At 39.4% G+C, this 26,629-nt stretch overlaps 2 protein-coding genes across 3 annotated transcripts; one reads left to right on the top strand and one right to left on the bottom strand.

Annotated features, from left to right (window-relative positions):
* Window positions 1-1,537: 1,537 nt before the first annotated feature.
* On the top strand, window positions 1,538-13,691 carry ttc34 (tetratricopeptide repeat domain 34). Of its 2 annotated transcripts, none has more exons than XM_023292614.3 (8): window positions 1,538-1,675; window positions 3,151-4,877; window positions 5,831-6,053; window positions 7,332-7,524; window positions 8,800-8,966; window positions 9,649-9,922; window positions 10,091-10,305; window positions 12,607-13,691. In XM_023292614.3, the coding sequence occupies exons 2-8, from the start codon at window positions 3,166-3,168 to the stop codon at window positions 13,141-13,143; spliced, it is 3,321 nt and encodes a 1,106-aa protein (XP_023148382.2). In that variant the 5' UTR covers window positions 1,538-1,675; window positions 3,151-3,165; the 3' UTR covers window positions 13,144-13,691. The 2 variants fall into 2 exon arrangements, with proteins under 2 accessions (XP_023148382.2, XP_023148381.2); XM_023292613.3 differs by having other exon boundaries at window positions 1,567-1,908.
* On the bottom strand, window positions 13,320-24,645 carry alas2 (aminolevulinate, delta-, synthase 2). Its single transcript, XM_023292615.3, has 10 exons — window positions 24,486-24,645; window positions 23,186-23,541; window positions 22,972-23,067; window positions 22,652-22,874; window positions 21,619-21,803; window positions 21,297-21,476; window positions 18,148-18,312; window positions 16,289-16,557; window positions 15,127-15,289; window positions 13,320-13,980 (listed from the first exon to the last, which is right to left on the bottom strand). The coding sequence occupies exons 2-10, from the start codon at window positions 23,514-23,516 to the stop codon at window positions 13,817-13,819; spliced, it is 1,776 nt and encodes a 591-aa protein (XP_023148383.1). The 5' UTR covers window positions 23,517-23,541; window positions 24,486-24,645; the 3' UTR covers window positions 13,320-13,816.
* Window positions 24,646-26,629: the final 1,984 nt, after the last annotated feature.

Genomic DNA, 26,629 nt, shown 5'->3' with positions numbered 1-26,629 from the left:
AAAAATACCAGTTCTCTTTTGCAATTTTCTGTTCCATATTCATCAGTAATAAACTATCAAAGGCTTAATTAGCTCAGCTTAAACATCAGTGGTAGCATTTTTATTCCATGTTTTCTGTGTTGTTTGCTAACTCTACTCTAATCACAGTAACAGGGTTGCTAATCCATGCTAATGTGATCTTTTTCTCAGCAGTAGAAGCTAGATATTTAGCTGCTGTTACTGCTGACCAAGAGGACAAACTGACTGATGGAAAACAGTCCAAAGAATTAGTCTGATCCTGATAATATGAAGTAGAGAGAGACATTCAATCAAGGCTGACAATGTGATGAAAATATGAAAAACAGAAGAGAGCACATAGCTTTGGTCTAAACATTCTTTAGGAAAACTTTTTGATGATGTAAATGACAAAAACAAGACACAAAACGACAAACATGAGACCCAAAACACCAAAACACGACATAAAATGACAAAAACATGACACAAAACGACAAAAGCAAGACATAAAATGACAAAAACAAGACACAAAATGTCAAAAACGAGACACAAAACAACAAAAAAACACACAAAATGACAAAAATGAGACACGAAACGACAGAAAAAGACAGAAAATAACAAAAACGAGACACAAAATAACAAAAATGAGATAGAAAATGACAAAAACTTCATCAACAGGTTATGCTAACATGTGGGACACAAGTTCCATGCATAATAATTACTATTTAACTATTATGTTGATTTAAAAAAATGTTCACAAAATTACAAGAGATACCAAAGAAAAAAATGATACCAAAAAAAAAGAGATTTAGATTTAATTTTTACTGTTTTATTTGAGATTCAGTTTGGTTAGCAGGGGGTTTCAATTCAGGAATGATCCAAACACACAATTTAATCAAGTTAAGTCAAATTACTGTTAGTAGCTGGATGATGCTAATTTTATCGATTCTTATTATAGACTGTTAAACTGTTAAAGTAACGCTAGTCTAATTACTGTTATTTATACAACACATTTAAAGAAACAGCTACTGAGCCAAAATGTTGTCCAGTAGGAAAATAAGACTGGCATTTTAAATTGTTCACATAATCAGGTTAAGACCCTAAATTGTTATTTATGATGTGAAGTTGCATGAGTCATGTGAATATTATGGATTAAACCCTACAGAAATAATATAAAATACAACGTTATCCAAGTATAATGAATATTATCAATATTCTCCTGACTCCTTTTCAAATGCAATAACATAATGTAGCATGACCACTCTCCTTAACCTTTTAAATACAATTCTAAACACTTGGTGCTGTCTAATCTAAAATAACCATAACAAAACCACACACAGTTTATTCACATCAAAAGTTCACTTTAGTTGCACTTTTTGCTTCTTTGTAAAATGGAACTTGGTGACATTTAAATTCTTTTTATTTTTATTTTTTTCCTCAACGTTGCGTGACTTTCGTTTTTCCTAGACGTTCCGGTCGTTTCACGCAAAGAAAGAGATTTAATCGCCGGAAAAAAGTGCGCGGATGTTGCCGTGAGGCTGGCTGCGGGAGCGCGCCTCCACGGTGTTGCGGTCTCGGTGTGAGCGCGAGCGTTTCCGTTAGCAACCGGACCCGGAGCTCACGAGAACAACGGAAACAAAAAAAGAAGAAGAGGTGTCTGAGAGATGTGAGGCTCTCTGCGGTCAGTTTGTTGTTATATTCTTGTTTTCTGCGTGTTTTTCAGACTTTTTACGACAGAAAACTCCGCTGCGGCTCCTGTTGTCCTGTCGTCCTGGTAACTACGAGCCCAAAGCGATTGAATTACAGAAATGAGGCGCAGGTTTTCTGTTGTCTAGTCAAACCGTGTCGGTGACTTTGTGTTTGGAGTCTCTGTTTTTACTCCCACCGTTTGTTTGTTTCGCTGTTGGGAAGCAGGTGGGTAAAAGGAAGCAACACAACAGAGATAATGTGTCTTCTAGTGCAGAAATTAGTCACATTAAAGTTTAACCTTTAGTTTGGTAACTCAGGTAGCAGCTGATATTGTTTTTCTGTGCTGTAAATGTTTGCTTTAAGTGTTATTTTTACACTAAAGTCTTCATGTCCAGCCGCAAAGTTTGCATACTTTAGTTCATACTTAGGCTCCTCCAACTTGTAATTTTCTATGATAAAATCACTGAAACCAGTGAATCTTTGTCACAAAAAACAATCATGCATGTTGGCCCTTTCATTGAATCATTCCAGATTTTCTGTAAGTTGGTCGCCATCCGCAAGCTTCTGGTTGCATCTTTGACCGTCCTCTTAACACAATTAGTGCAGATCAATTAAATGTGTCCTGACTCAGACCTATTTCTTCATTACAGTCCACTGGTTCTTGATGGGGTTTAAGTCAGGACTTAGGAAAAGGCTAGTTTAAACCTTCAATTCTATCCTGAGAAATGCTAAGTCCAGACGGACACCTGATTGCTTTGTCCTCAAAATGGTAAAATATACGTTGAAATTGTTAAAATAACACAAAGGCTACACATTTGTGAAGCTGGAACCATGAAATATTTTAACATAAATAATCATGCTCCATTTATATGGCACTTTTCTTAAAGTTACAACTCACTTAACAGGAACAAAATAGTGACCAAATACTTTCCTGTCAATCAGCTAATTGTTAAATCAACAGGTTGTTTCAGCTGTATTATACCGTTGTCATAGTTACAAGTTCTTTAAAAAAAAAACTTAATTTGTAAAGCAACTGAAGCTTTCAGATAAATGTTGTGAAGTGAAAAGTAAAATATTTCTCTCTAAAATTTAGTGGAGTAGGATAAAGTGTGATGAAAAGAAAAAAACTCAGCAAAACAAACTTTTACTTTGATAAAACATTTATTTTCCATGCGTTCCACCACTATTATTTTTTATGTCACTATAAAGCTGATATCTCAGTGCTTTCTGTCAACCAAAAACCTGATTTACTCAAGACATTTTGACGTGCGACAGCAGGCAAATTACAGATGTAAATTGCAATGTATAATTAGCTGCTTTTATTGTCCTGGTATTGTGCTTGCTTGCTTATTGCTGTTAATAAAGTCCTATTTTGTTACAATTTGCTGATAATCCTACTTTAAAGTTTAAAATGTGATTCTAATTTCCTGTTTTTAACCGGATGCATGTTTTCTTTACTAAACACAGTAAACCTGCGTGATCATGACTGCACTGGTTCGACCTGGAGGCAACGTTTCAGAGCTCTGTAAGGATGGAGACAAGTTCCTTGAGGCTGGAGAGCTGGACAGAGCGACCTCCCTGTACATGTCTGCCTTCAGGACTCACGCCACCTCTGCAGTGTCCCACATGCGCAAACTGGACAGATCCAGCCTGAGTGAGGTGATTTCTACTCTAGAAGGATGGCTGGACGGTCACGGGGAGCACCAGCCGGCTCAGGGTCTGAATAAAGGCCTTGCCGCCGTGTTCCTGTCCACGCTCAGCCCCAACAATCTGTCCGCCACCATCTTCAAAATGGAGTCTCTCCTTCAGAGCGGCGGACACGGCTGCGAGGAGATTTTTGCTCGCTGCACTGCTCTGCTCGAGGGGAAACGAAACTCTCACCTGGACGGTTCGACTCGTGTTCTGTTAGAGATAACTCGAGCTTTGGCCTGTTTGTTCTCAGAGCCTCACAGTTTCAAAGGACTGCAGCTTTATCTCAAAGTTTACCAAACTAACAAGTCAGACACCGTCACACTGGTGAGGAGCAGACAAGCCGGACATCTATCCAAAATAGTGAAGGCCTTTACCGACCAGATGATGCTCATTTGTCCCTCTTTGACATTTGACAGCCACTGGGCGGCGACATTAGAGAAGAATGAGAAGTTGGACGTGGAGGCTTCTTCTACAATTATTGAGTTTTTGTTGGACCTCTCACCAGACAACAGAGACGTACAGGAACTTCAGGCGGCATATTTGTTTTTGACAGGCAGGTTTGGGGACAGTGCAGAGGTGTATTCGACTCTATTGAATGATGGTCAGAAAATCTCAGAAGATACAGCAGACAAGTTATCCCCAGACACTCCTGAGAGGAGAGCCAGATTATTAACCTGCCGAGCAGCCGCCTGCTTCTCAGCAGGCGGAAGGACTGCAGAGGAGTGCAGAGATCTGGGAAAAGCCTTTGAGATCCACCCTGCCATGGCTCGTATTTACTTCCAGAAGCTCTTCACCGATCACAGCACTGCCGTGGCTGCTCGCAACCATCTCCGTCAGGAGGCCGAGAGGGGCCTGTCTGGTTACAGAGAGCGAGTTCTCATCCGTGCAGACCTGAGATCTACAGAAGGAGTTGAACTTTTAGACCCCGTCATCACCCAGCTACGGACTCTGTGCCATTTAGAGCCTGACGGAGGAGGCAGGGAGTTGAGGGTACGACTGGCCGACTGTCTTCTCCTCAGAGGGGAACACAAAGAGGCTCTCTCCATCTGCAGCCAGCTAGCTGCCGCTCAGTGTCAGCAGAGCTATCAAAACACAGTCCAGGTCCTTCGAGGATATGCACGACTTCTCTCTGACGACCACAAGGGGGCGTTAGAGGACTTCCAGGCTGTCATTGAGCACAACACTCCTCACCCATCCAGCTGTGTTCGGGCCCTCTGTGGTCGGGGGCTCCTGCGCATGATGGGCGGCTTAAACTACCTCACAGCGCTGGACTACGTGACCGCCAGCAGGTTGAATCCTCAGGAAACAGCTCTGACTGTTCGCTGCTTGGTGCCGTGGAACTACAGGGGGCTGCTGTTCACTGTTCTGCTGGAGCAGGGACGGGTGATGCTGGAGGGTCCTGGAGAGCCCAAATCAAAGTCCAGTCCTGGTGAAGACCCCCAGCAGGTCCAGCAGGAGGACCAGCAGCAGACCCCGTCAAAGAGAGACAACCACAGATCAGGGTAGGTCTTTTCTCTGCTGTAATTTTCATTTTCAATTTAACTAAAAAAAAAGCTGTACCATTGTTGTCATTGAAGTTTTACATCGGGGTTCTCCCCATGATTAAGATAACAAACACATTGCTGGATTGTCTGTAAATTCAATGCTGTTCACACGATGGAGATGGAAGTGCATCATTGTAGTGGGGAAGAGATTTCACTCCTCAGCTTTTATAGTCAACATAAACTCTTTTCCTACTGGCTTGCTGTAAATAGGTTGTAAGTTTAAACATTATGGTTTAATTTTCCACAACATAAGAAATGCTGAATCAATCTTTCCAAAGACAAAAACCTTTCGTGAGTGTAAACATATCATCTCTGGTTGGCTTCAAACCTTTTTGACCTCTAGGCAGTTCTTCAACAATTATACCGAGGTCCATAAAAGTTACTCTGGTAATTTCAAATAGTTCCCCAACAACAGCGATACATTTACATTTAATGAACAAATAGGTGATCTACACTACTGGTCAACAGTTTGGAAACACCTTCATTTTATTATTTTCTACATTGTAGATTAATACTGAAGACATCAAAACTATAAAAGAATTCATGTGGAACTACAGTATGTTGTAAACAAAAAAGTGTTAATCTTAAGTATTAATCTACAATGTAGAAAATAATACAAATAAATAAAAAGCATTGAATGAGAAGGTGTGTGCAAACTTTGACTGGTAATGTTTGATATCCTAAGAGCTCGTGGTTGATTTTACTTCACGTTGTTAATGTGTTTTTCCTTTTACAAGAAGTTACACAACCTGTGGTGTATCGCATACCTAAACTTAATAACTGTTAAACATACAATTTTCACATCACTTATTTAGATCTTGGTCTAATCTTCATCTAACTAAACAAAATGTTTCAGTTTATGATCTTGGTTCTGAGTAATCTTTTCATGCATGTCTTTTCCTGTGCATTAGGACCCCTGCCGGAGTCCAGTCCCTCGCTGTGTTACTGATTGAGCTCCAGCCGAACGCCGACGGGCCTCAGATCCTGGCAGCGGACGCCTTGTACCAGCTCGGCCGGGTGGAGGAAGCCTACCGGTTGCTGCTCTCCATCGGGCCCACCAATCCTCGGGCTCCCATCCTGGCTCGACTTGCTCTGCTGCAGCTGCACAGAGGTTTCCTTTATGACACCAACCAGGTACATTAGTGTGAAACACCAACACGGTTTGTCAAATAGGGTTAGAGCTGAGGTGACGTTTGTGAAACCTGGTGCCACCAAATATTGGTACAGCAGATCGTTTCATATCTCACCACACCGACCACAGGAACACACATGCGAATATAGCACGACAGAGATGCCACTTGAAGAACTACAACGAGAGAATTATTAGAACAGCCTCATCTACAGCGTGTCCCACATCAGCTGATTCAGCCTCAAAATCCTCAAGGATTAATTAAACTGCTGGAGTCATGTTTCTTGTGAGCATCGAAATCTTCAAATTTAGTTTTAAATTGTTGTTTTTTTTTTAAGCTCAAAATTAAGCAATAATGAATTTCCAGAGTAGAAAAATGAGCTGGAGCACATTGCTTAATTCAGACTGTGAAAGAGTAAAAGAGAAATAGTTTCTTTGAGCTGAGATGCACTCATTTCAGCTGCATTTTGCTAAAAGATGTGCAGAGAACCAATGATTTGTTTATATGTACATTAAATGGGCACGGTTTGTCTTTTGTCACGGCGTTTTAGTTAAATGCTGCAACATAACTGTCGTGGGAAATTCAGAAAATTTAACCCAAACAGACAGATACTAATGGTAGGTGGGTTGTGGCGAAAGAAAATTTAAATTAAACTAAAGCTACTTATCAAAAAGATTGGAGAGTAAACACAAGACGGCTAGAGAATCTAGAGAAAGCACGAAAGTCCAAAAAAACAAAAGAATCAGAAAAGTACAAAAACTCAAATCGGGCAAAGCGAGAGCAAACAGAGTACAAAAACTAAATGTAGAAGCAGAACTAGGACGGCAAACAGGCATTTAATCCAGACAACAAAACAAGGTAATAAAGTGAAGCCTAAATGGAAGAGTAGCAAACATGATTAACTGACAAAAGAGAGAAGAAAGACACAGGATTATGTAGACAGAGTGAACCAGCTGATACAAGACATTTGAAACTAATGAGGGCAATCACTGAGGAAGGAAACGGAGCAAAAGAGAAGAAGGAAAACAACTAGAGACATGCAAGGAGGGGGATCTTTACAAAATGGAACAGGAAATTAACGAAAACTCCAGACCGTGACATATCAGCCTAATAAAATGCAGTGTAGTTACTGTACTCATGAAAACATGTTATATCCATTATCATATAATAAATGTCAAATTTAGATTTAGCCAATCTGGAGTGAGGTTTACTATTCTTGTTCCTCAATTATGCAGTTTTTACAGTGAAATATATAAAGATTTCATGTCCGTTTTCCTTGCAGCTGCTCAAAAAGCTCATCCTGTGTGGCGATACCAGCTGCTTGCGCCCCCTGTTGGCCGTGGCGCAGCAGAAGGACCGAGCGCTGCTGCAGGGACACTGTCACCAAGCTGCAAAACGCATCCTGGACGGCACAAGAGAAGAGAGCGGCGTCAGGGAGGCTGTGGCTTACCTTTCCATCGCCATCATGGCCGCTGGTGATTAGAATCTGATGGATAAATTACTGGTATTAGTCGGTCTACGTCAGGGGTGTCAAACTCATCTTAGTTCAGGTTCCACATTCAGCTCAATTTAATGTCAAGTGGGCCGGACCAGTAAAATCAGAGCTTAATAACCTATAAATAACCACGACTCCACCTTTTCCCCTTTGTTTTAGTACAAAAAAGTAGATTCTGAAAATGTTCACATTTAAGGAATTATCTTTTCACAAAACATTATGAACAGCCTGAAATTTATTAAGAAAAATAAGTTCAATTTCAACAACATTCAGCCTCAACTTATCATTTCCACATTACAACTTCCAGATCACAGAGTGTTTACAAAGGAACACAACACTTAGTCACAGCTGTCTGGACCTGAACATTATAGCATTTTACTTTATGATCAAAACGACAAATGTCAGACAAAAAATGACAAAAAACAACAAAAACAAGACAAAATGAGACAAAAAATGACAAAAGCAAAAAACAAAATGACACAAAACAAAAAAGAGACAAAAATTATACAAAATAGTTACAAAGTGACAAAACAATGGAAAAACAACAAAAACGAGACAAGAAATTACACAAATGATGCAAACGAGACAAAAAATGACAAAAGCGAGAAACAAAACAACAAAAAGTAAGACAAAAAAACACAAGTGAGACAAAAAGGAAACACAAAACAATGAAAATGAGACACAAAACGACAAAAACATGAGACAAATGGCAAAAGTCAGACAAAAAAAAGACAAAAAACAACAAAAACACGACAAAATATAACAAGGATGAGAAACAAAATGACAAAAGAACAATGGGCAATCTAGTATTTTACTTTATGATCAAAACAATTTGTCATCGTCTACAAATTATTTTAAATTCATAGTTTTACAAATTTACAGTCTGCAGTTAATGTCTTCTCTGTAATTTTTACACTTTGAGGGCCGGATTGAACCCTCTGGAGGGCCAGTTTTGGCCCTCAGGCCGCATGTTGGACACCCCTGGTCTACGTTAATAGTGGCTGATACATTAAGATAATGGTTGGCACAAAACATAAGTCTAGATTTGGCTTTAGTTTAGCAGGTAAACATGTTTTTATTTCACTTAACACAAAACAGACAGATTGGCTATGTGTTATTTAACCAGAGCTGTTTATCATATGTGCTGATCTTCTATGCGTTTGGATCCATGCTTTTTGACACACAAATACATGGAAGTTAGATAAAATAATACTCCAAAAGCTGTAAAACCAGTGCTCTAATGTGGTTTTTCAAGGTGGTGAGGCGGTGGACTCTTTGCTGGGGAGAGCCAGGTGTTACGCCCTGCTGGGCCAACGAAAGACGGCCATATTTGACTTCAGCGCCATTCTGAAGGAGCATCCCAAACACATCCAGGCTCTCTGTGGAAGAGGATTCACATACCTGATGCTGAATCAACAAAAGGTATTCAGTGAGTTAAAACAAAAACATGCTGTATATTTGGTACAGTTTGCACTCTTTTGTTTTCCTTCTCTGTCAAACTCCACAGATAACTGACATGCTGATAGTGAAACAGTCAAGGTGTAAACAATGAAGCAGTTGGAATAGAGCATTTTACATGAATCCAAAACATTAAAACAATTAGGTTTATAATAGATGATACTATTTTTAAAAAGCTGCCACAGCAAACATTTTTGTTCTGCACTTTGGAATAATTAGACGTCTGCCAGAGGACCTGAGAATCTGTGCTAGAAAGAGCTTTGAGGACAAGTAGAGAATTTTATTTCAAATTATTTTATAAGTATTTCCATCTCCTGCCTTCCTACCTACTCCCTTTTTACCTGGTAAAATACCTTTAAAGAACTAATGCAACTGATTTAATGCAGTTTCCCACCTGCCAGAAAGTGATTCCATATCTTACCTTCTGTCTGAAAGCTTATTTTGGCATCAAAATGACTTGATTTAATTAGTGTGGGGTCTTATTTTCAAAATGTTTGCCCCCCAACTTTTTTTTACCTGGTTAAACACTGTTAAAGGCAAAAGATGCATACAAACATGCAAATATTTAATGTTATTAGAATGTATGTTGGCAAAATGTAGGTTCAGTTTCAGTGTAAAATTCAACCCTTTTCCTTTCCCCCCCTAGGAATGCACTCAGGACATCCTCGCAGCGCTACAGATCAACACTGATTTGGTCACCAAAGACATCTTGTCACTCAAGGACAGAGCACAGAAGCTGGTCTGCAACTGGCTGCATCAGTTCTGTCGTAAAAATCTCTCAGATATTGTGGTCTCGAGTTCTGTTCCCTGCCACGAAGAGCAGGTCAGAGAGGCGTTTGTAATTGGTGGAGCTCTGATGAGGACCGACTGCAGAGACCCCAGATGGCATCTCCTCTACGTGGACATACTGTTGGCTAAAGGTGAGATGGTAGTTTTGCCAAACTTTGCTGCTAGATTCTTGATTTCAATGGAAATGATCAGGTTTGGAGGTTGTGATTTACCCTGTGGTGTTGCCAGTTTGATTGAAATCGCCATCACCGCTGTTGCTCCTTGTTTCCAGTAATCCTTCCTCCTGTTATCTGCTGCAGGTGAAGTGAAGGCAGCCGGCGCTCACCTGTGCCAGGTGTTTGGCCAGGAGCCGAGAGACGCAGCGCCCCAGGCTCGGGTGGGCGTGGTGGAGGCCTGGCGGCAGAACTACCGCAGTGCCGCTCGCAGGCTCAGCAAACTGACCGAGAAAGATCCATCCAGCCTGGACTTCCTGCTGGCACTGATCCCATTTAATCAGCGAAAATGCATGGCACAGGTAAGCTGATGTGAAGGAATCCCAGACTCAGTGCTGTGCCGGATTGGGTGGCATTTTTATTCCACCAGCCTCAGCAAATTTGTTTTATGTGCAGACATTTCCACGAGGAATAAAAACAATGCACTCATATCAGTTCTGTTCCAGGAGCTAGAGCGTTCTAGTTGACGGCTACCAGAAAAGGATTTGTGTCTTTGTGTTTGTGTCAGTTTTGCATGTGCTGTATTAAATAAATTGTCACTTCAGGAAGCTACATCTGAACATATCACAACAAATGTTTCTTTAGCTTGAGGAGAGCAGTGTAGTTGAGAACCTGAGAAAGACAGGGCATCTGCAACAGCATATTACCTTAATCTGACTTAACCAAACAGACAGAAGCAAGAGCTGAGTGACACCGAGCAGGAAAAATATCGTACAAACTGACGGTACAGGATAAAGATGAAGGAATATTTAGAGAGATTTGACATAGAGGATGTCAAAAAGTTTTTTATGGAACAGCATGCAAGGGATTGTTTTTGATGCCACTGTGCCAAGGCTGAAGCTCACTGGTCTGTTTGTGATAATAACTCACTGACTATCATGTCATTTAACCCTCATGTCATCCTGCAGGCCAAATTTGACCCGGTTTAAAATTTGAAAATGTGGGGAAAAAAATAGATATTTCCACAGTGAAACTTCTAATGTCCACATTTTCAGCATTTTTGGGAAATCTTTGAACATTTTTTGGTGGAAAAAAGAAATGTTAAAAATGTTTCTTAAGGACATTCACAAAAAAATCAACCAAAATCCAGTGAAATTCACTGGATTTCGGTTGATTTTTATGTGAATGTTCTTAAAGAAAATATCAGAAGTTTTACTGATATATATGGAATCACTTTAGATATTTTTAGGATTTTTTTGGAAGATTTTTACTCATTTTTTGAAAATATTTACAAGAATTTTCTTGCCAAATTTGGGCAATTTTTAAAAAAATAAAACTTGTAAGAGAAACTTTTAAGGAATTATTGGAATTTTCTTCCTGAAGGTTTTGCAAATTTTCAGAAATTTGGGGAATTTTTTAGCTGAATTTTTGGATTTTTTTCAGACAAGGAAACAATATTTTTGGTGCCTGTAAATGAGGACAACAGGAGGGTTAAGGAAGCTGGTTGCTGCAGCTGTGATAAGTGGTGCTGTGGCTTAATCTATACCTCCTGATTACAGCTGAAACTGTTTTCTGGCTGAATTTTAGTTGGCCAATGATCTTCCTGTAAACTTTTCCACCTTTGTGTCACGCAGTCAGACTTTTAAAATCCTCTGGTAAGTCTCCTCTGTGTGGAGCCATTAAACCCCTCATCATTTTTATCATCACTATCTAAATGTGGATCTACTCAGAAATGATCATTCATTCATTCATTCATTCATTCCTCAAAATAGCCTTGACTGTGATCTGTTGTCTTGTCTTAGTAATGTCTTTTTTATTTTACCTGTGTTTTATTTAGTTTAATGTTATTTATATGAATCTTTTAGTTTCTAAAACCTACGTTTTTCACATAAACATTTTTCCTTTGAGGGAGTGTTGTACTCCGAGTCGTAGTAAATGAAATCTGCTATTTGGAGAATGATGTTGTTGACCAATTTAGAGCGTATGTTTCAATGTCGACAAGAAAAGCTTAGTTAAAGTTGTTTTTAAAAATATGTATAAATACTGTGTTTTTTTTTTCTTTTTAAAGAAGTGTGACTGTGAATCACACTTCAATCAACCTGGTAACTTATAAATTTGGTGCAGGAATTATAGAGACAATGAGATTAAGATAAAGTAAGGTGAAATATTTTAAATATAAAGTCAAAATCTCAATGTCTATCTCATAATTTTGATTTTTCCCTCATTTTTTTCTTAGTTTGTCAAAATGACTTTAGAATGTGAGATATAAAGTCAAAATTAAATTTTTTATTTCAGAAGTTTGTTTTTTCCTATTTTTATGACTTAATGTCAGAATTCTTTTTTTGTGATTCTTAATGTTGCCTTTTTTTATGTCAAAGTTGTCATTTATAATTAGAATTTGTGGTGTTTTCATAATTTACATGTTTTTAACCACTGAAAAATTGTGTTTTTTGTTCATACTTTTAACCTGGTGTCTTATAAGTTTGGTGCAGGAACTATAGAGACAATGAGGAGGAATGAAGAGATTACTGTCTGACAAACGTATGTTCTCACTGATGGAATCTCAGTTTTTAAGTGTTAACACTGAAGCTCAACATTACCTCGAGAAGTTCAACTATTCATGCATTTCTAAATGAGTTTACTGTGCATCTGCTCTGTACCAGGCAGCAGCCCAGGAGGCCAGCAGTGTGTCGTCATGCGGCCACTGGGATCAGGCGCTATGTCTCCTGACCGTCGCAGTACAAGCAGTGGGCAGTCACAAACTACAGTATCTCCGTCAGAGGGCTGCATGTCTGGCACAGCTGGGATTACACGTGCGAGCCGTAGCCGACCTGGACAGAGTCATCCAGAAACACGACTCCAGCTGCTCGGACGAGCCTCAGGTCTGGGCGGAGGATCTGTGTCGGAGAGGTCGCAGCCTGGTGCTCTGCTCCAGAGAGGGGGCAGCTCTGGAGGACTTCACCCAGGCCCTGGAGCTCCACAGGGACCAGGCCCTGCTGTGTGTGGAGGCCGGTCTGGGGAGGCTGCGTGTGGCCGAGTGCTTCCTGCGGGGGGCGCTGCAGCACTACGGGGAGCAGCAGCTCAGCAACGCCTGGACGCTGATTGAAAGTGGCCTCCTGGTGGACGGCGAGAACACAGAGCTGCGCAGACTGAGGGCAAGAGTCAAACGGGAAGTAGCCGGACCTTGTAACGTCAATTAGCGCCGATCAGACTGGACGCAGGATATCCAGATGTGCAGAGCAATCATGTCAGTGCCTGTTCTTTACATTTCTGTTTTACAGGATGTCTTATGGTTTAAATTATGTCTTCCAAGTTCAATTTAGCTCTGTAGGAATAACAGCAGTATTTGTGAGCAATCAGTATCTTTATAATTGAATCAAGGCAATATATTTAATGTCAGACAAGAAAGCAAATAGAAATATTAAACACAACAATCAGTAAACTTCATCATTCACACATTTATCCCTGAAACATCAGTAACTGAGTTAACAATAAGGATTGTGTTTTTCTATCTGAATGAAATCATGCAGCGTTCATTTTAATACCACATTTTAATTCAAACCACCACACCTAGATATAGATTTAAGAAAGTGTCAAATGTGCAGGATTTATACTTTTAAAATGGAGGAGGCATTTCTTTAATCATATCAATGGCAGCAAGCAATTTATTAATGCAGAAATATAGGAAAACATAAATAAATACTGGAATTCAGTCCATATCACTTTCATTAAAGAAATTTAAACACAACATCGTGACATTAACATTAACTTCTCTGTGTTTTTGAAGTCGAACTTTAGCATTTAGCCTTACAAATACTGTGTATTATATCTATGCATATAGTGTTAGTGGAGCTTGCAACATGCACTTTGGTATTATGCAGACACAGTAATGTATTGCGGTTCCATGTTGCCGAAGTAGGATTTCTCCCACTCGCTCATGAGGTCGAAGTGCAGCGGACGGTCGCAGAAGGTGCAGGAAGCTGTAGCCGGGCTGTTGAGGTGCAGACCGGCCTCCTGCCACACCTCCACCAGGTTATCTGCAAATAGGACAGACATATGTAAGACGTTAAATGCCTATTTATTTCCATTTTAAAGCTTAAAAGTTCAGCACACACTTAGATCATGCGTTGAGTTTTGCTACTGAGAGATAACAGAGCGCTTCGAATTATTAGGAGGTGTTACACCACAAGAAGGAAGCAATACTGGTTTTCATTCATTTCAAAGAGGCATTCGACTCAATTGACAGAAACAAAATGTTCCAAATTCTACTGGCTCACATCCACACTTGTCAACCATCATTAGGCAACACTTCTGCGGTAGTCAAGACTCCTGAGGACAACACAGATCTCTTCTCCATAAACACCGGAGTACTCCAAGGAGACCCTCTAGCACCTTTCCTCCTCATCATCTGCTTAGACTATGCACTGAGGAATGCAGTCTTGCCCTCCGATGGTCTGACCCTAAAGCGTCGTCAAAGTAGAAGACACCCTGAAGAAGTCCTCCCAGAACTTGCATTCGCAGGTGACATCGCCCTCCTGGAAAACACTCTAAGTGAAGCAGAAGACCTTCTGCATCGGGTAGACCGAGAAACAAGATGGATTGGACAAAGTTCATGCACCTTAACTCAACATCTGAGGAGACACTGCAGCACTAGATGGGTCAGAAATTGAAAAAGTTGATGATTTCCTACATCTTGGACAAAGTCACTCTCAAAAAGAAACTGATGGAACTTCTATCAGAATGTTACGGATGATACAAAACATCTCCTGGAAATTGTACCTCACCAACAAGTCTATATGTCTCACATCCACGCTGGTCAACCATCATTAGGCAACGTAGACTAGACCTGCATGGACACCTGATGCTATCAGAAGGGCTGGCAGGCCGAGCACAACATTAAGGGAGGTGCTAGAAGAAGACACTGGTCTGGAAGGCAAAGAACTTTTCACTGCAATGCTGGACAGAGGGAGCTGGATGAAGAGCTTTATTCATGTCACTGATCCCGTCGAGTGCTGCCATTTTGCAGAGCAGTTTAAGGTAGCAGTGGATAAATGCTTTCACAGCAGGCAGACTCCCAGAGGACACACATAAATCACCCGCGGCGGCCATTGTCCCCACTTAACTTGACTGGATGTTTACTTGAACCACCGTGACCTAATTGCACGAAGGATCCTCACACTCACCCACAAAGTAGTCCATCATGTCGGGGTTGTGATGAGGAGACGGAGCCAGACGCAGCAGTTCTTCACCGCGAGGCACCGTGGGGTAGTTGATGGCCTGGACGTAGATGTTGTGTCTCTCCAGCAGGATGTCGCACACTTTGGTGTTCAGCTCGGCGTTGCCCACCTGCAGAACAGACCATGAAAGGTGGCCATTTGGTGGAGTAATATCAGAACATTTGTGGACAAATCAAAGCTGATATTACAATTTATTAACCCTCATGTTGTCTTCATTTACGGGCGCCAAAAAATATTGTTTCCTTGTCTGAAAAAAATACAAAAATTCTGCAAAAAAATTCCCCAACTTTCTGAAAATGTGCAAAACTTTCAGGAAGAAAATACCAAGTTTTATTTTTAAAAAATCCCCTAAATTTGGCAAGAAAATTCTTGTAAATGTTTTCAAAAAATGAGTAAAAATCTTCCAAAAAAATCCTAAAAATATCTAAAGTGATTCCATATATATCAGTAAAACTTCTAATATTTTCTTTAAGAACATTTTCATAAAAGTCAACCAAAATCCAGCGAAATTCACTGGATTTTGGTTGATTTTTTTGTGAATGTTCTTAAGAAACACTTTAAACATATTTTTTTTCCACCAAAAAAGATTTCCAAAAAATGTTGAAAATGTGGACATCAGAAGTTTTCACCGTGAAAATATTTTTTTCCCCACATTTTCAAACTTTAAAACTGGTCAAGTTTGACCCACAGGACGACATGAGGATTAAGTTTGTGGAGTGTGGGGTGTCCCTCTGGATTGATTTAGGCGTAATCACTTTAGATATTTTTAGGATTTTTTGGAAGATTTTTACTCATTTTTTGAAAATATTTACAAGAAATTTCTTGCCAAATTTGGGTAATTTTTTACATTTAAGGGAAATTTTTAAGGAATTATTGGAATTTTCTTCCTGAAGGTTTTGCAAATTTTCAGAAATTTGGGGAATTATTTTGCTGATTTTTTGGGATTTTTTTCAGACAAGGAAACAATTTTTTTGGTGCCTGTAAATGAAGACAACAGGAGGGTTAATACAGTTTTAATACCTTTTATCTTGAGGGAAGTGTTTTGTGTGTATTTATTATATGTCATCATATCAGGAGATCAGATAGCAGCGATGTTAAACCTTCCTACCCTGATGGGGATGATGTGGCTGGGGCAGTTGACCACAGGCAGGCCTTTATCCATCAGCAGCTGCCTCATGTGCTTGACGTTCCTCTGGTGGGCTCGGCGGAGAACCTGCCCCTCCGGACTCTTCAGGACCCGGACGGACTCCAGGGCTCCGGCCAGGACCATCGGGGGCAGAGCAGTGGTGAAGATGAAGCCCGCTGCGTAGGAGCGCACCGTGTCCACCAGGGCGGCGCTGCTGGCGACGTAGCCTCCAACACAACCGAAGGCCTTGCCTGGAACAGTGATAAATGACAGGTTGATTGTATTATTAGTAAAGAGAGGCACATTTATTCAGGTATACACTTTACAGGAGAGTTTCTTCACAATAATGCTTCACCGTTTCTTTACTGGTACTATTTCATGAATTTCTGCATCTCTGTCTATACATCAGGAGTGTCAAACTCATCTTACTTCAGGTTCCACATTCAGCCCAATTTGATCTCATGTGGGCCGGACCAGTAAAAACACAGCATAATAACCTATAAATAATGACAACTCCAAATTTTTCCTTTGTTTTAGTGCAAAAAAGTACATTCTGAAAATTTTCACATTTAAGGAATTATCTTTTTACCAAATGTCATAAACAACTTGAAATTTCTTAAGAAAAATAAGTTCAATTTGAGCAACGTTATGCCTCATATAATCATTTCCACATTACAACTTCAATTCAACTTGAGCTTGTTTCTGTGTTTATTGCCTAGTGAACACTTCTAACAGAGCTTCGATAAACTCATGTTGTAATTCAGGACTCGTTTACAGGGATTTCTGCCTCCTTCAGAATGCTACACACAGCACCGACTGCCTGAGGATGGGTTTTATCAGCGCTGCCAGAGAGGGAGTAGAGCCGACACCCAGCTGATAAAACCTCTGCTTCCTCTGATGACGGCTCTCCTGAACCTCCTCTAACCAACAGGAGAGCAGCATCCCGCTCACTGACACTTATTGCTGCTATGTTGGCAATATGACAGTGTCAGTTAGCACAAGGGAGAGTTTAGACAAGGAGAAAACCAATTAATTTGTATCAGTTTGAAGCTGTTTGACTTGCCTCTCTCGTGTTGTAGAGAAGTGACATGACTGATGTTGGCATTGTCAGTGCAGAAGTGTCTTTTTTATTAACAGGGTAGGATAATTTATCATACCTTTGACAAATATAACAATAAAAAGCAGAACGACAGCCTTTCTTGGTCATTTTTTGACCTGTAAGACCCAGAGAAGACCATTGTCCTCAATGCTGTTCTCCTCTTGATCTCTAAGGGGTTACAGTAACGTTAAGCTCAGTATAATATTGCTCGCGTGTAATAACTACTCTGTCTTCATGTGCAATATTACAATGTCACTGTCAGACATATAGTTGCTGTTTTTTAAATTTTTAAAAATTATTTTATTTTTTATTTTTATTTTTTATTTTATTTTATTTTTTATTTTTATTTTTTCGTTGTTATTTTATTTTATTTTTTATTTAATTTTTACATTTTTATTTTTATAGCAATTTTAATTTAATTTAATTTTTTTTTTTTTTTTTTTTTTTTATTATTTTAATTAATTTTTTTATTTATTGCTGCACATAATCTTGTGTTTTACATCTCTGACACTTAGATGGACACTACTGCCTTTGCTACCTCTGCAGCAACCACTCATACTGTTACTGCCGCTGCACATAATCTGCTGCTTTCGCCCATCCACCTTTTTTGTGTTTTTTCTTTCTCTTGCTCTTTATAAGGTGCTGCTCTTTGCCTACCTAATTGCCCCTCGGGGATAAGTAAAGTTTTTTCTGATTCTAATTTTAAAGACACAAAAAGTGGATTTTCTTCAAAGAAACTCACCTAAGGTCCCAGAAACGATGTCAATCTTGTGCATGACGTTGTCCCTCTCGCCCACTCCAGCTCCGTGGGCTCCGTACAGGCCCACAGCGTGGACTTCATCCACAAACGTCAGGCCTCCATAACGGTGAGCCACATCGCACAGCTCTTCTAGAGGACATATGGCACCTGAAGCCCCCAGGGAATAAAGGTGGTATAATTAGAACGGTGTATAGGTGAACAGCAGGATAGTAGAGCTGCAAATGTCATCACCGTGCAAGATCTGCGTGTATGCTGAGAAAATAGTCATTGTTATGATTCAGACATATTAAACTCTCTACAAAACATTAAGTGTTTTCATCAAGATGACATTTTTGTGTTAGTGTTGGAAGAACTGTGCTTTATGGATGCTGTCGCTGGTGGAACATAACGCAGAAAAATAGATCTGAAGTGAAAAAATGATTCTTTCTCATTGGAGTCAGTGATTAATGACTGATAATTAACTGAATAACTGTAGATGATAGAAATATAAACACTCCACATCTGCCTTTCTCTTGATCAACTACAAATTGTGAATTTGAGAGATAATTCTATTAATAAAGACACACATCGACTGATAATTTATTTGTTTTACTTTGTAAAAGTCCTGTGCACATCATGTTATTTGGATCATTTTGTGTAAATTAATTTAAAGACTTAGATTTCTTAATTTGTTTTATTCACATCTAAATTCTTCTGTAAATAAGGAATAGGTTAATAGATTAATTTCCCACTATTTGTCTAATTAATCACATAAACACATTCAGTCTATTACTGCAACTATGAGATTTCTTTCAAGCCATTTCAAATATAGAAAATTCTTTGCTTTGAATTTAAAATACCTCTTTCCTAATCAGACGCAAATATTTTCCAGAGATCAATTTATTCAAGGGTTTTTCTACATTTTTTTTTTACAGTTTCCTGTATTTTCTTGTATAGTAAAACCGAACACAATAACAACTCTTGTGAAATTATACAGAAAATAACGTGATTGCCTTGAGTTCTGTTTCGTTATTTCCTGTTTTATTTTGTAAAAAAAATTCCCGTTCCTGTGTGTCCCTTGTGATTTTACTTCCTTCCTTTGTGTGTCTGCTTCCTCTTTTGATTGACCTGATCAGTTCCACCTGTGTCTTGTCTCCTGAATCAGTTCTCTGGAGATAAATCGGCATGTTTGCCTGCTCATCACCTGCCTCATCCTCTTTTCTCTGCCTGAGGCTGCTGGATTTCTTCCATGTGCTCCTTCTGTTCCTCAGGTTTGTTTGTTGTTCCTTTTGGGATTGTTTTGTTTTGGGTTTCCTGTGCTCCAGATTAGGTTTTGGATATCCCAAGGACTTTTAGTTTGGATTTCTTTTGTTTCTTCACTTGTCATTCTTTTGTTTAGTAAATTTTTTTGTTTGTTTTTTTTTTTGGCTTTGAGTGTCTGAATTTGGGTCTCCACTCGATCCTTTGATAATCTTTCAACATCCTGTCAGCTTTGCACACTAACAGCAGTCTCTGAACCAGCTTCATGAGGTTGTCACACAGAATGTTCTTTAATTACCAGGTGTTCCTTGTTAAAATGATAGTTTCTTGATTGCTTAATCCTCGTGTTGTCCTACGCGTCAAAACTGACCCGTTTTAAAGTTTGAAAATGTGGAAAAAAACATATTTTCACAGTGAAACTTCTGATGTCCACATTTTCAACATTTTTTGGAAACCTTTCAGCATTTTTTTGGTGGAAAAAAAAAGTTTTTTTTAAGAACATTCAGAAAAGTTTTACTGATATATATGTATATATGTATGTATGTATATATATATATATATATATATATATATATATATATATATATATATATATATATATATATATACACATACACATATATATATATATATATATATAGTTAGATTATTTGGGAGATTTTTACTCATTTTTGAAAATATTTACAAGAATTTTCTTGCCAAATTTAGTTTTTTTTTTTTTTTTCTTTTTAAATAAAACTTTTAAGGGAAACTTGTAGGGAATTATTGGAATTTTCTTCCTGAAGGTTTTGCAAATTTTCAGAAACTTGAGGATTTTTTTTTTTTTTTTTTTTTGCTGAGTTTTTGGGTTTTCTTCAGACAAGGAAGCAATATTTTTTTTGGTGCCTGTAAATGAGGAAAACAGGAGGGTTAATGTGTTTGGTAGTAGCATAAGTTCTTCAGGAAATAGCCCTGTTTGACTGCTGTTGTAATCCACATTATGGCAAGAACTGCTCAACTAAGAAAAGAACCTGTCATTAATTTAAGATGTGACGGAGGTTTTCAATAACACACTGTTGTCATAAAGCCCATCAAACACAGGAATAAATTTTGTCTCTTGAGGACCAAACCCAGAAAGGAAGGCCAGAGGTTTGTTCTGCTGCAGTGAATGAGTTCTTCAGAGTTGTTAACCTCAAATAGTCCATTAACAGCCCACATCAGTTGTTGGTCAGGACTGAATTCATGGTTGAGGCTAAGAAAAAGAACTGCTGGGGCCAAGAAACATAGCAAAAGGACATTAGATCAGTTCTATTGAGCCCACATTTTAAACCTTTGGTTCCAGCTTCTGTGCCTTTTGAGATGCAGAGAAAGTTAAATGGATGGTATCTGAAACTGCACTCAAGGTACACCAAACTAGCATGACTACCACAACCTTCTGAAATGACTGAGCATCCCATGAGCCTAAACACACCTCCAGGTTCTGCAAGGGCTGTTCTACCAAGAAACCAGGAGTGATTAAGTGCTGCATCATATGGCTTGGCCTCCATAATTGCCCAAACTAAACCCAGTGGCGGTGATCGGGGATGAGTTGGATGGCAAAAAGCAGCCAACAAGTGCTTCTAGAGTCCCTCAAGAATGTTGGAAAAACATGTCAGGCGGTGACTTCATAAAGCCGGCTGAGAGAATGCCAGACAGAAAGTGAGTGTGCAAAGATGACTTATAATTTAGTTTTTCTCACTACATAAATCCAAATGTGTTACTTCAAAATTCCGGGTTCTTTAGTTCTGTTCTGCATGAGTAGGTGCCTAAACTTTTGGTTGCTACTGCACACCTTTCACATGGAAGGTTAAGCATCCAAGATGAGATAAAAATGACCGAACCAAACCCTCAATAGGGACTTTCATGGTACTCACCATCCATTGAGTGCACGGTCTCAAATGCCACTATTTTTGGCGTCTTGGGGTCTGACTTTCGCAGCAGCTCTTCCAGGTGTTGACTGTCATTGTGGCGGAAGATGAAGCGTTTGGCTCCACTGTTCCTGATGCCCTGAATCATCGACGCATGGTTCCCTGCATCAGAGTAGATCTCGCACCCTGTACGTGACCGTGAACACACCACAGAGAATCATTGCTGATGACTTCAATGCATCAACTGTGAGATGCATTTAATCTTTTCTATAATCTCAAACTTTGATGTTCTGTTATCTGTTGATATGGCTCCAAGATCAGTATTTACCTGGCAGCATCTTGGCCAGAGTGAAAAGGGTGGAGTCGTTTGCCACGAAGCAGGAGGAGAAAACCAAAGCTGCATCTTTCCGGTGTAGCTCAGCAAGCTCCTTCTCCAGAGACACGTGGAGGTTACTGGTGCCTGAGATGTTCCTGGTCCCTCCTGCTCCTGCACCATGTTTCTCCAGGGCCTCACTGAGGGCATCCAGAACAGAAAAGATGCAACATCTGGCCCAGATAATCTTACATAAGACACATATGCTTATGTTTTTCCTTCTTCATTAGTCTTTGCAATTTCTGGGGTTCTATCAATAAAATATATGCTTTGCAATTTGTATCAGACTTCAGACTTTTATGTTCATGAAACTGAAAGACTGCAACTGTGCCTGAGGACAGTAACATACTGATGTTTAGCAGCAATAATGTTTACCAAGGTAGCTATTTTAGCATTCTGTGCTAAAGGTAAAACTGGCATTCAGCACCATTGCTGTCACTAGATTTGCATAAATGTAGTCATAAACCAAAATACTGGACAGATTAAAAGTTCAGTAGATGATGGCTTGAGATGAAAAGTTAACAGATCCCCCAAATTACTATATTTACTGTCCTGTAAATCCAGTGGAATGGTGTGGAAAAGAATTTCCCCACAGGAACAATAAAGTCTAACCTTAAGAATATGAATGTTTCTACTAAATCAATGACCATTCACCCAATAGCTGTCAAGACATTTCACTTAATGACTTGATGGTGGCTGTATAGAAAGTCAGATCACTAGTAGGATTCATCCTCAGGGAAGACAAATTTCAATGCAAGACATCCATAGCTGTAAAAATATTGATCTGGACCAAGTTATTAGGCCCACTGACTGACCAACCAGCAAACACTGCCATTTCTAGAGCCATGACTTGACTAACTAAAACTATGGTTTTGTCTAAGGTCTCTAGATTCTTCAATCCTTAAAGAACTTTGTTACCTCTATATCTAAACATTAACACCCAAAAACACTGAAATTGACGTTCTAGTCCTACCCTTTCTGCTTTTACCTGATTGCACTGAGGACCCGAGGGTGCCGGCTCATTCCCAGGTAGTCGTTGCTGCACCAGACTGACACCTGAGAGCCTTCCCGTCCGGAGATGGAGTAATCCTCAGCAAAAGGGAAGACCTCAGCGCTCCTGTTCACCGTCTTGAAGACTCTGTATGTGTGGTCCTTCTTTTTCTCAGCAATCTTCTCACTGAAGAAGTGATCGTAGTCATAGCTGGGGCCAACTGCAGGAAGGACAGTTTGGCTTAAAATCAGTTCACTGCTTTGGTATTAGCCAAACAAAAACCTTCATTAGAAGATCCGTTTAGCTGTTAAACTTACCCATGTTGTCTTTGAGGAGGTGGGTGACGGTGTTGCTTTGAGCTGATGCTGGGAACACGGAGTTCTTTAAACCTTTCAACAGAGAGGTCACCAAACCTGTGACAGGAGGAAATAGATCTGTGAGGGTGGATTGTTGTATTCCCTTTTGATATGTCAGATTTGCTTTTGTTAAAGTTCTGATTCTGGTGTTGTGTGTGTTTCCTGCAGCTCCTACCATCTTGGACATCCTCCTGAACCTCAGCACTGGCCCGGACCATCCTGATCTGAGAGGAGACGAACGGGCAGTCCTTGGATGCTGACACAGCCACCTGAGTAGCAGTCTGAGCGTACGACATCCTCTGGTCCAACAGGGAAAGTTGGTGATTCTTGGGTTTGGTGGGTGAGAGGCTCAGCTTGGCCTCCAGAGAGGCTGAGCTGCTCACAGTGATCTGACGGGTAATGATGGGGCATTGGTCCGCCATAGACAGCAAGGAGGCTCCGGTTCTCCTTAAAGCCGGCTTTGGAACAGACTTCAGGAAGGGGCAGTGATGAAGGAAGGCAGCCATGGCAGCTACTGAGGCTGTTCTTACTCTGAGGTAAGACAAAAAGACAGGAGAATAAGTCCACCCTCAACCCGTTTTTGTCGTATATATGGTTAGATTCTTGGTGATCCTTGGAGCTTCAGTAAAGCCAACTGGAATTCTCTTTAAGGTTCTCGCTTTATACTGAAGCTCCTGGGATTACTAAAGGCTGAGTGTTACGGAAAAAAACAAAACATGTCATACATATTTCAAACATGTGACCAAAGTGTGAAATGAGGATAACTTGTGCAGAAAGCAGCAGGTTCCTCCTAATGGGTGTGGCACAAAGCTGCTGCTTATCTCCACTCTGCAGAGCTGCCCAGACAGACGTCATCAGCTGATTACTGCACAAGCTATTAAATAATAACCCCCTGACGAAAACCACCAAGACCAAATTCTGTTGATTGGTACTTACTATTTCCCTGCTGCTAAGTTTGTCACCCTCAAAAGTAAAATAAGTTAACTTTGCATGCAGTGGCAATAAATAATCCACCACAATCCCGACAAAGCAATTAATAATCCCTATTTTAATGTTCTAATGAGCACCTCTTTGTGAAGTTTAGTGTACAAACAGTTGTATAGTTTCTCCTATTATCTGCTGTGGTCAACAGATAAAGCAGTTCTCGGGGTTTGTGGCTTTCTGTTGTGGTCAGATGTTATCTTTATGTTTGTATCGACCACCAGCGCCTTTTAAACCCCACAAGTAGGTCATATGTTTTGTTGTTATTGCCATATGGAGCATCCACGCCTTACGTTTCCTCTCAGTGACTGCCGTAAAAATGAAGAGATAAATCAATAAAGCACAAATAAATATAACAATAACTCTGCTACCAATCATAACAATAGTACAATTAACACCACAATGCAAATAATCGTGCTATTTCTGGTAACCTTAACAATATTAATGATGATTTAACAGCTCAGACCAGAAGTGAAGCCTGTCAGGAAGCTCACCTGTTGACCTGCACTGAGGACGAACTTCGGAACAGCGAAGAGACAGAAGGTCAGAGAGTGTCAGCAGTTATTACTCAGATGTTGAGCAGCATTATGTAATCAGCTCTGCTCCCACCCCTCAGAGGTGGCATGGAGGTCTCAGCTTTGGGGCCGTGAAGGGAGTTGTTCGCCTGTGTGGGAGGTGCAAAGATGCTGATAGGTTTCCAATAAAGTCGTGCCTCAGTCTTTCGTGTAAATGGTCACTGTGGTGGACTGAGCTGAAATGATAATCTGTCAAAGAAATGAGGCTTCATTTTCTAAAAACATACACTGATATAGTAATGTCTTCATCTTCCTTTATGATTTACGGCTCGTGGATGTACGAGAAAGAACAAATGAAGATGCTGCAGAACAGTAAACACAGCATTTTATTACATTTTATTCATTCTTTTTATCATAAGGGATTAAGTATTTGAAACTATTTCTTAGGTGACAAACGGTGGAGTTGTGGGCATTCACTGACATGTAGCGTGTTTTCGTCTTCATCTTGTCATCTGTGTCATTGGAATGAAGTTGATTTTTGCAGTCAATACTCAAAGGAGTGACTGTGTGCTGATCACATCATGCGATCATTGTCTTTTAAAAGCCACACCTATAGAGAGCGGATAAACTCAGTGGTTGAGAATCTGTCACCAGATGAACAGCTTAAAAGGTATTTAGTGAACAATCTGCAAAGGTTAAGTCTTTTCAAACCAAAACAACAGCAGCAAGCAAGTTTATTTACATAGCAACTTATCATACACAGAGGTTTTTCAGAATTTAGGTAATAAATCAAGCAAAAACAGTGCAGACAAGTTGGGTAAAATGCACACAGATTTCAATTTCTTTTTTTTTTTTTTTCAAAAAAAACGGAAAAAATGTATGAGATAAAGTATACAACAAAGCTGAAAATAGATTGATTAAAATTAACCCTTGTGTCATCCTGCGGGTCAGAATTGACCTGTTTTAAAGTTTGAAAATGTGGGGGAAAAAAAATATTTTCACAGTGAAACTTCTGATGTCCACATTTTCGATATTTTTGGGAAATCTTTGAACATTTTTTGGTGGAAAAAAAGAAATGTTAAAAATGTTTAAGAACATTCACACAAAAAAATCAACCAAAATCCAGCGAAATTCACTGGATTTTGGTTGATTTTTTTTGTGAATGTTCTTAAAGAAAATATTAGAAGTTTTACTGATATATATGAAATCACTTTAGATATTTTTAGGATTTTTGGGGGGAAGATTTTTACTCATTTTTTGAAAATATTTACAAGAATTTTCTTGCCAAATTTGGGGGATTTTTTTAAAATAATACTTTTAAGGGAAACTTTTAAGGAATTATTGAAATTTTATTCCTGAAGGTTTTGCAAATTTTCAGAAATTTAGGGATTTTTTTGCTGAATTTTTGGATTTTTTTCAGATAAGGAAACAATATTTTTTGGTGCCCATAAATGAGGACAACAGGAGGGTTAACTGAATGAAAGTGCACACAAGTAGAAATTTTACCTTTTTCTTCAAGTCAGAAATAAAAGAATATGTGCATGCTGCCTTTCTATTTTTATTCAGTGCACTGTAAGATTTAATAACATCCAGTTAATTATATGTACATACTAACAGTTACACAGCCGCACTTTAGCGTTTACTCTTAGACAAATAATGCAGGCATGTGCAGAAACTAGGATTTCTTACGATGACACATTTTGAGATCAACACATCTTTGTGAGTTTTGCAGCTTGCTAATGACTTGCACGTGTGATGCATATTACATAACAGACTAAGGTGTGTTCATGTATGCAGTCACATGTTATAGGAGATGATTGTTGATACAAATATGTTGTGTTTGCTTGAAACTATGCGAAGGCGATTGGATGTTTATATTCTGAAATGATATGAGCCCTGTGATGATAATAAACACTTTTTGTTAGTAGAAGAAAGAGGCTCTATGGAGTCTTTTGGCACATTTAGGACTGGAGAAATATTATAGGAATATAATGAGGATATTGAAAGAGATATTTCTATTCTTATTACAGTGAATATTATGCCATGTAATGTTATAAAAATCACAAATAGATGTCTCATTTTCTTGCACTGACGTCCTTCTTCAGTGCAGCCATGATAGGGTC

Source organism: Amphiprion ocellaris, chromosome 8 (assembly GCF_022539595.1).
Source record: "Amphiprion ocellaris isolate individual 3 ecotype Okinawa chromosome 8, ASM2253959v1, whole genome shotgun sequence".
NCBI classification, from domain to species: domain Eukaryota; kingdom Metazoa; phylum Chordata; class Actinopteri; family Pomacentridae; genus Amphiprion; species Amphiprion ocellaris.
The sequence above is the reverse complement of the archived record's forward strand: the minus strand, read 5'-3'. Positions and strand labels throughout refer to the sequence as shown.